This window comes from Diachasma alloeum, unplaced genomic scaffold, assembly GCF_001412515.2.
Source record: "Diachasma alloeum isolate Michigan unplaced genomic scaffold, Dall2.0 Dall_scaffold_00326, whole genome shotgun sequence".
Classification (NCBI taxonomy): domain Eukaryota; kingdom Metazoa; phylum Arthropoda; class Insecta; order Hymenoptera; family Braconidae; genus Diachasma; species Diachasma alloeum.
In genome coordinates, this window is record NW_021680465.1 from 331,825 (window position 1) to 342,157 (window position 10,333).

General features: G+C 37.4%; 1 protein-coding gene across 2 annotated transcripts in view; it reads left to right on the forward strand.

Annotated features, from left to right (window-relative positions):
- The window catches only part of LOC107040274 (AF4/FMR2 family member 4), a 106,240-nt gene that overhangs the window by 42,994 nt on the left and 52,913 nt on the right, over positions 1-10,333 (forward strand). For both annotated transcript variants that reach the window (XM_015260294.1, XM_015260295.1), the window contains exon 3: positions 1,619-1,805. In XM_015260294.1, coding sequence (XP_015115780.1) covers positions 1,619-1,805 — 187 coding nt within the window. The remainder of the gene's footprint in view (positions 1-1,618; positions 1,806-10,333) is intronic.

Here is a 10,333-nt window from a genome sequence, read left to right on the forward strand (position 1 = left end):
TCCCCACCGATCCACCTTTCTCTTCCTCCACTCCACACAACATCCGAGGATCCTTCGCTTTCATGCTCGGATTAACTCGGCGACACTCGCTGACTTCCCGCAGTTTGCAATGATGAAGAAAAAAATAGGAATGACAAAAAAGGGAATAATTAAAATTATGCACCAGAGATTCATGAATTTTTTATCAATTCCTCTGCGATTCTTGAAGATTTAGAGGGAACTCAAGGCCGATCAACTTTTTATTCGCATCATCATTCTCGGTGGTGCGCCGTTTGACGTTTTTTAGTTGTTTTTATTTTTGTATTACGTGGTCTGCGGGATTGGTGTCAGTGTGTCAGTGTCGAGGCGAAAGACAGATCGGCTATTATCGGGGTATTGAATACAAAGACTATTGGGAAGTGTTGGGGAATATATCGGAATGTCAGGGAGATGAGGACATTTTTTAAGACGTTTTTGAGGAGAAAAATGAGATTAAAAACCATGTCTGAGGGAAAATTTTTCTCTCTTATTTGGACTGTCAGAAAAACATTGAAATTTCAGGGACGGTTGAGTGGTAATCCTCGGGAGAATGACATTGAATTTGATTTAAAGGAAAAGAATCAATGAAATACCAAATTTATCCGAATTTCATTGTTTTGTATTAATTTTCGTGGAATAATTGACCTCGAAGTCACAGTTTTCGCCGATTTTCCCACGAAATTTTGGATTTTCAATGCCAAAATTATTAGAAAATCCAGTGAAGATATAACGCGATATCATTTTCCGAAGTTTGCCGAAAATTTGAGCCAAAAATTACGAGATTCCGAGATATTCATCAGAAACTTCTCCTGAATTGTTCCACGATCGCGGAACATAATTACACATCGCGACTAGTTTCACGTTAATTGGCTAATTATATCTCGTACTTCGTGCAGATCTGACAATGTGCAAAAAATAATAGTTTAAGAAGGCAGAAAAAGACAAATTGCTGAGTGGAATAATCGAGAAATCGCTGAGAGACTAGAATTCCGGTATTTAGCCTTCGCTCGATGGCTCAAAATAAACGCGACAGCTCATTCTTGTTTTCTCTCACTTCAACTCATTGCGTCAACTTCAATTCTCCTGTATCTCTTTCTCGTCTTTTGCGCGCGCACTCGTCTAAAACTCGTGCCCCCCTTCATCGCCCACGTAATCTCCTTTTTTTTTCACGAGTCTGAGTTACTACTTCTGTTTTGCTGTATTTATCCGTGTCGTTTTCACACACGTGACGTATCACTGCTTGACAGATGTGTCAAAATGACTCTCGATCTTGGAATATTTTCAAAATGATGAATGATGAAGTCCTCTTGCACAATTTTCCATCTTCAATTAATTGCACTAAGAATAACGCTCTAAACTAAAAAAACGATTGATCTGATCCTCTTAAATTATCAATATCTCCTGAACCAATGGTGCAATTTGTATGAATCAGGGGTCGTTTTAATCTCCGAAAAAATATTTTCAAAATGAAAGAAGAATTGTCGAAATTCACTCAGCGGATTTCGCGTTATTGGCGACTGAAAATTGTGCACTTTTTTCATTTTCCCAAATACAAATGATCTGGACCAGATTCAACATTTTTTTCTTCAAATTGTTTCAGCGTGGACCGGGACCGGCTTCGAGAGCGTGAGCGTCAGGCACGCGCGGCGATGTCGGTCCAGGCAGAGCAGGCGGCGGCGGGCGGTGGTCCGGACTCCCGCCACGGCCACCACAACCACGGCCACCATCATCATCACGCCAATTCCCACGCATCCTCTGCCTCCTCGCTCTTCCGTGCCCCCGTCAAGGTAAGTAACACCGCTAAAATTATTTCCTCCCCCATTTTTTCATTATCAACCAGAAGAAACGAGACTCACTCGCGGATAATTTTTTATCACGTGAACGCTAAACGCAAAACCCTCGAAAAGAAATATGAATAGAGAACATTATCCTCCATTGAAGAGCAATTTCGTTCAATTGGAATTGAAGTAATTGAGGAAAATGGCAAATTTAATGCTGAATGGAGAGAAAAATTTTATGTCTCAGCAGTTATCGATATACAGATGAAAAACTATACCGGGGAAGGCTTTTTCCTCTAGCAAATTGAATCAGGATGTAGTTCCGTCTGTGAAACCTTTTAACCACATTTTCCCAAGTTTAACACGCACTCAGACACACGTCGCTGGAGGTAAAGATAATCCTAGGAAACTCGATAAACATATAATTCCGAAGAAAAACGTTTCAACAAAATCGATTAATTAATTACCGCTCTCCCCCCTCTCTGTACTCGTTCCACTGCTTTCATTCTTTCATTCTCAATTAAAAGAAACGAGATTCACTCGCAGATAATTTTTCATCACGTGAACACTAAACGTAAAACCCTCGAAAGAAAAATAGGGAACATTGGAGTCCATTGAAGAAAAATTTTGTTCAATTGAAGTAAAATGGTAAATTTGATGGTGAATGAAGAAAAAAAATTGTTATATCTCAGTAGTTATCGATATGCAGATGGAAAAATGTCCCGGATGAGGTTTTTTCCTCTGACAAATTGAATCAGAATGGAGTTCCGTCTGTGAAACCCCTTAACCACATTTTCCCAAGTTTAACACGCACTCAGACACACGTCGCTGGAGGTAAAGAGAATCCTAGGAAACTCGATAAATAAGTGAATCAAAATGAAAACATTTCAGCACAATCGATCAATGAATTATCCCCCACTTGTATTTGTCCCTCCGCATTCGAGTCCGGAAACCGATTTCTCGATCTAAAACCCAACGTTTTTCCTGTCTCAGGGCCTCTCTCAACAGGTGCGTCGGTTGAGGGACTTTTTAAACTCGTTTAATAATCCTTTTACGAGCCACCTCTTGCTTTCAAACTCATTTTTATATGTCTCCTCTTTCCTCGATTATTTCCTGAATCGGGTGGCACCCGATAGATGAAGGGAACCCATAATTCTCGCGTATCAAAGGAGTCGAAAGGCTCATTCAGTGGTCCGATGAGAACAGGTTTTTCGTATCAATTATTCTCGATTCATCATTCAAACGGTTCTCCTTTTATTCCGAAGAAAATAATTCAATTGAAATTTCACTTAAAAAAAAAAAGAAACAATTCAATCGAATGCCATTTTTTCCATTGATATCATCAACATAATGAACAAAAAAAATATTGTGTGTACATGACATCCGCAGAATACCACTCATGCCAAGCATTTCAAATAATGCATCTCATAAATGTAAAACGAGCGCATAGTAAAAAAATTACGAAAAAAAACTTCACCGCGTGAATTGAAACGACATTAATAAATCGATAGCTCCTATTACATCCACTCGACAATTTAATTTATCCATCGCCATTAACGATGCATATTATAACGTATTATTTTCAGATATATCGCGTAAAAAATTTCTGTCTTTCGAATATTTTTCCGAAATTCTTGGAATAATCTTCGGAAGTTTATGTGAAAGATCTTCTTGGTGGCCCAAAAGGATTCTTCAGAAGACAAAATCTTTCAGAGAAGCCATTTCAAAACCTTTCGGAAGGCATTTTGTAAGAAGATCTTAGGGAGACAATTTTTTTTTTCTTCAGAAGACAATTTTTTTTTGAAAAACTTTCAGAAACTTTTCTTGATTTCTTTTCTGGTCAACCTGATTTGACTCCAAGTTTTCAGATCCTCAATTTTTCGACCCTTGAAATGTTGACGATGCGATCGCAAAGATGTTCAAAAAAAAATGTCTTCTGATGAAAAAAAAATTGTATGAAACTCGGCTGAAATTGAGTTGATTTGTTGACGGATTAATTTCCGCGGTAATCTCTCAAATATTACTTTTACAATATAATAGCGACGGTGTTTAACAAGCTGGTGACGGCGGGAGGGGCAGGAGGGGATGATGATTCGCAGGATCGTCTCGGTGTCGGGAATGCGCGACTAGGCGGAAAGCCAGAGTGGAGTGTCTCTCTCTCTCTCTCTCGTGATTTGTAGGTCGATTCGATATTGAGTATTATAACGTTGCTAGGGTATTACGTAATATCCCTCCAAGCGGCTGGATATATTCACTGTCTCTGTTTATACTCGACTGGTCGTTCTTACCGACCACGATGTCTTTGTTTTCGTTGGCGCTCCAGTGTGCGGAGATTACTATACGTTTTGTTTTAAGGTTTTTTTTTATGCACTCGCTCTTGTGATTACAGTGCTTGGCTTTTCAGGCGACCGATCGAGCGTGGTTTCAAGGTCCACCGCACCTCGTAAAAAAGAATTGATGAAAACAAAATTTTTTGTTCGTAATGCATTTCAATTGATCTCTGGTGGTCTCAACAGTGGAACATTTGAGGGTTGATTTTATTTTGGGGACGTGGGGATTGGGCGGGGATAATTGGTTCATGTGGGGGTGGAATTTATTCGGAGAATGTTTAATTTTATGGAGATGATCATTTTTTTGAAGAAATAATTTGGAAAAATTGTTTTCATTATTTTGGGAAATGAGGGAGTGTTAATGAGGAGTATTACATGTCGTGAGTAATGACATCTAGTTTGTAGACATTTTTTGGCTGAAATTTCAAGGAATATCGTCGTTGAAAATTCATTATTTCAGGGAAATGTCGATGGGAAGTCTCAAGGAAAATTCAGGTGAATATATTCTTCAATGTTCAATTGATTGAAAATTCTACGTTATTTGGTACTTAACATTCATGTTTTGTTTGAAAATTAAAAAAAATCGGGGAATTTTTCTCTCTAAACCGAATTTAATGTCATTTTCCTAAAAATTGCTACTAAACTCTCCATGAAATTTCAATTTAAAGAAGTTAATAGAACAATTAAAAAATTAAAATTTCGGGAAATTACGATTTGTATCATGAATAATTCATAAAGAACCAATTTTCATTATTCATTTATAAAATGGGAACGTTGAAAAAAATTATCAAAAGCCATGAATAAATTTGAGAAAAAATAGGAAACGAACAGTTCTGCGTCAATAGTCGTCTGAAAATTAGCCCTTAAATTCCAAGTTTTTATTACTTCACTCAGACCAAAGAATGCCGAGGTCAAATTAAGATAGTTAACGATAAGATTATCAATCCATGAAGATTGTGTGTTATAGACTATAAAACGGTTCAAAACGTTTTTATCGTGCAAAGTAGACTGTCAGCGTACGGCTGATCGCACACGGTGATCTGTAAATATGCGTAGGTGAAACACACGCGGCTTATAATGTAACAAGTATACACAGCCTGCTATCTCCCGTAGAGAGAGCAGCGTATGTAATGAGATCGATTATCCAGCCTCTAATCGGTTAGCACATTTGCTTAATTTCATTGCAGTGTTGAATAATTTTTCATTGGTGCTCTTTTCCCCTTGAAAAAAAATAGAGGATAAAATAGAAAATGTTAAATATTCAGATTGAAATTTCCCATGCATGGAGAGGCTTGTCATTAGCATTCATGTGAAATTTAATTCAATAAAATTAAATTGTAATGGAAAACACGAGTAAATAATTAAAAAATGTACGAATATGGGATATTCTGATTACTGCACAGCACTGTTGGACTGAAAATTTTTAATTTCATGGACAGTTGACTAATAATTTTCAAAAGAGTGACATTGAATTTGAGTTAGGAAAAAAAATTATGAAATTTTACATTTTCGAGCAGCCGATTGCAGTCACGAATTTTCAATTGATTCAGAATTCAAGAAAATTTTTACCTGAATTTTCCTGAAATATTTATTAAATTATTAAATTATTTTCATGAAATAATTGAACTGAAGTAATCAGTTTCCATCAAATTTTCCATAAAATTTCGAATTGTCAAGGACGAAATTCCTTGAAATGTCAGTGGAACTAAATTAAGTCTCCGAAATTTAAGTCAAAAATTTTTAAACAGTAATCACCTCAATCTCACAATGAATTTTTTTTCCATCGCTCGCATTAAATTCTTTGACAAGTGAATCGAAGGTCACTAGACCATTTTCATCCTTCATACCGTGACTTCCGCATTCGAGAAACCTTGAATACTTCTTCAGAGCTCGTCAAACCGACTCGATTCCTTTCAGCAAATCCACCTTCCTTGGAAAATATATATCTCTCAAGTTCCCCGGGGGAATCGATTCACTAGAAATATTCAATGGGTCCGAGTGCACTGGAAAATATGCTCACAACCCAACTATTTGGACTTTTTATCTTGTTGCTTTTCTCGATGGAAAAAGACATGTTTTTCACCCTGCTTTCTCATTTTTTTATTTCTCTTTTATTAGTTTTTTTTGCACTCGTCGAGGCGCACAGTCGACGAGACCTCCCGTTTCTCTTCCGACGCGACGTTGCATAATTCAAATCTCTCTTCCCTTCCCCCCCCCTCCCACCCACTCCCCCTTTTTATATATACCATCGTAACGTCCGTGGTGGCGTACCTTCATGTGATGAATTTTAAGGAGAGACTTACAGTGACTTCTATACTTAACCTATCTGGTTCGATTCGTCATGCAGACTGTGTAGGATTGTTTCGTATGGTAATTACTGGAAGACGATGATCTTAGGAGAGTCGCATGAAAAATCATCATCACTGAGACGTTTTGCCCTTGAGGAATCCCTCAAGATGAAATTAAATTTCAAGTTTTAGTGCCAATTCCATTAAATCCCGACGAGAATTCACCAACTTCCTTGAATTTTCAAGTTGAGGATATCCTAGTATCTTTTGCAGTTTGGTACAGACACTATAGATTTAATCATTTTCAATCATCAAATTTTTCAATTAAATGGGGTGAAAGAAATTTGAAAAAAAAAAATCATGAATATTAAGGGAACTGCACTGAATTTTCAATTAGCTGTCTAAATTCAAGAGTTTATTAACCCAATTTTCGTGGGTTAGTTAAACTGAAATTTACAACTTTCACTCAGAAAAAATGTCATTCTGTAGAATAATGCGTTTAGTGCAAAAATTTCTTTAAATTTCCGTGGAACTATAATGCGATCAAAATTCCAAAGAAGTCTATCGATTTTTTTAATGACATCCAATAGATTTGGAGATTGTCTTCGTCTGAAAAGCAAAATTTCAATTTTTTTCGGATTGAAAATTGTTTCCTAAAAGTTTAGAAAGCAGAATTAAATTAAGATAACCTAAAGTCAAATGAGATTTCAACGAAAGTATTGATGTCCAATCCTAATCTCGAAAAGTGAAAAAACTAGAATTTATGTGAATTTCACAATTTTTGTTATAAACTCGTTCAATAATAGAACTGAGAAGCTTGTTTCAGTGGTTAAATTCATATGCTGCACTTTCGAAATATTCCATCGAGTATTTTAATAGTTTATAGTCTGGTTTTCATGACAAATGATCAGGCACGATCGATAAATAACTAGAAAAGACCGAAATGTAGAAATGTCCGAGGATTATTGGGTTTTAATTAAACCTCACTGTTGCTTTCTTAATTTCACCGGTTAATTGGACCTTTTTGGGTCATCTAGCTCATACATTATTACCTCTTATATGGAACCGCATTACCATGTTGAGCGTGTTACACATGCGAGGGAAAATGTCTCCTATATGTCAGTTGATTTTTTTATGCCACTGGATAATTATTATTTCTCAGGTCAAATGTGAAGGTAATCATTCTTCAATTTACCTCTTGAGTAATTATCTGGGATAATTCCATTGAATATTCAGATGATAAATAGAGAACGATCAATTTCACACGCAATGAATATTGAATAAAACTTCTGATTCAGCAATTGGACTGTATTTTTAAAAAATCAACTTCTCTCTATCGTTTCTGGTTGATAACGGGCGTCAAATGTTATCGATTACATCGTCAATTGTATTTCCATCGGTCAATATATAGTGAAACGTAACAGAACAACTCAATTCTCCCCGTTTTTTCCAATAGCGAATAAAACTGTCGCGAGAACATTTCGTCAGTTGTAAAAAATCTAATATTTTCTTTTAAAACCACTCTGGGACATCTAGACAATCAATAAAAACCTCGAGATTGATGTATTCCGATTCATCATTTTGCGGGAAAAGTTATCATCTCCTAGATAATAACTTTTCTAGTTCCGAAATATTATTTTGAAATATTCTCCTAATAGTGGATGTCCCCACATAAACTTAGACAATAAATATTCATGAGTAACTAATACGTCAGCAAATCTTCCACCTCATGGGGAGTTTCCTGGTGAATGTCATCAAAACAATCGAACCGTTGGACTTTACTCTTTCTCCGATGAAATTCCGCAGAACCAAAGAGTTTTCAAGTCGTAAAAGTACGTCGAATCCTCTCTTGATGAGCGAATTCAAGCAAACAATTTGAGAAATCCTTCTCGTTTATTAAAAAATAAGAAGTAGTAACGAAAATAAAAAAATTAATGGATTATTACTCCCGAATGTCATCAAAATAACCCAATAGTTGGACACTGATTACTCCATAACTCGCCAATCCAAGCAAAACCTGCCAAAAAAACAAACCAATTCCAAAAATAAACAGCCCAACACAAATAACTTTCTTCCCACCGATTGCCACAAGGCGAAACCAATAAAAACGGCCATAATTACTGGAGTTAACGAGATCACGATGAAATTGCGTAATTCAACTCTGGTATTTATCGTAATTTATTAAACCACTCGGATAGCTTCGACCTGTTGGCGAGTAGAGTCGAGTGGTGGCAGAAACGAGATGAGAAAGGAGTGGGATTCCCCTCCTCCTGCGATTTCCTCTGAAAATAGATGGTGTGTGTACACATTAAAAGATACACTGTTAGGAATTTTTCGGAAATTTTAGCAACAGCTGCAGCTGCATATTTAATACTAGCAATTTGAATTTGAGTTGTGCATTACATTCCATTGAAATTTTAATGCAATGAGTATTCATAAGAATTGTTCAAATTTTATGAACATTGAAATCAACTTAGGGATGAAAAAAAATGTCGACAATTCAGATTTCGCTAAAAATTAAATGAAATTTTTAATTTTGATGCATTTTCAGGAAATAATTGAACTCAAATTGTCAGTTTCATTAGAAAACTTTTTTCCCAAAAAAAATTTAATTTCAATGTCTACATTAAAATTTCAGTGTAACTATAATTTGATAAAACTCTTCAAAAAATGTACCTGAAATTTTTTATTTCGACATTTGTGGTGCCTCCGAGGGTTTCATTGGCATTAGAGAGGCCAATAAATACGGAATCAACATTCACTTGGCGAAAAAAATTCGATTTTGGCGAAATTTGACTTTTCCCCTGGAAAAATCCAAGATCTGACACTTCGACCCCCGCTTCACTCGCTAAATTCCATATCAAATGAAAAATCTCACATGAAAAATTTGCCATCCGTATCTCTCCCTACGCTAAAAACAACAAATCCAAGAATTACATCATCTCTCCGCATCGAAATCAATCACCGAAACAACCCCAAAAGTCTCTCCAAAAAAGCCCCGATCTCCCACTCCCCATATTCCCTCAATCCCCGTTAAAAAAAACTCGATGAAAAATGAAAGCTAAGAGGAGCCCATGAAAAAGTCGACAGTAACAAACGTAGCAGAGAATCAGAAGAACGTAAAAGGGGGGTTGGGAGGTGGCGGAAGTTGGAAAGTCACACGGGCCAAGAGAGTAAAGTCGCACAAACGTAAAAAAAAGTGGGTATGCTACACAGAAAAGACGAAGAATCCGCCCCATCCTCCGGCTCTCGAGTCTCGTCAAGCCACCGCATTATCCCACCCACCCTCCTCACACACCGGGTATTGATTCCAAACCCCACCCCCTTCTCCCTTTCCGCCCTCTCTCCCGCGCACTCCTCCGCCATTCCCCGGCATTTCGTCGCGAGAAAGAGAGAGAGGGAGAGAGAGAGAGAGAGAGAGAGAGAGGGCGCTCTCATCCCCTTTCCTCTCGCGTGGTCGTTGGAGTTTGGTGCGTTGCCGGCGTTTTCAACCCCAGTCGCTTCATTCTCATCTCCCGTTCCACCCTTTCTTCTTCATTCTCTCTTCCACCCATCTCGAACTGCACTCTCCCGCATTTTATTCCAACTTGGCTCTTCCAGAGGTTGGGTAGGCACCGGGGGGAGACGAATACCGCCAGCGGAAGAGCGGGAATAATCGTTTTAATCTGCCGATTTTGGTAATCAGGAAGAAATCATTTTGATTATTTGGAAATGAGCTTTGTTGACAATTCACGCAACAATGACAATTTGACGCAATTTTTTAGGCCGTGACTATTCGCACCATTGCGTGAATCACTCCCGTACACTCCATACACTCCACGCATGCGTGAAGTTTGTGTGTTTCACGCAGCCGAATTTTCATACTGCTGTGTATTTCACGCAGTTGAAGTTTCATACTACTGTGTGTTTCACGCAGTTG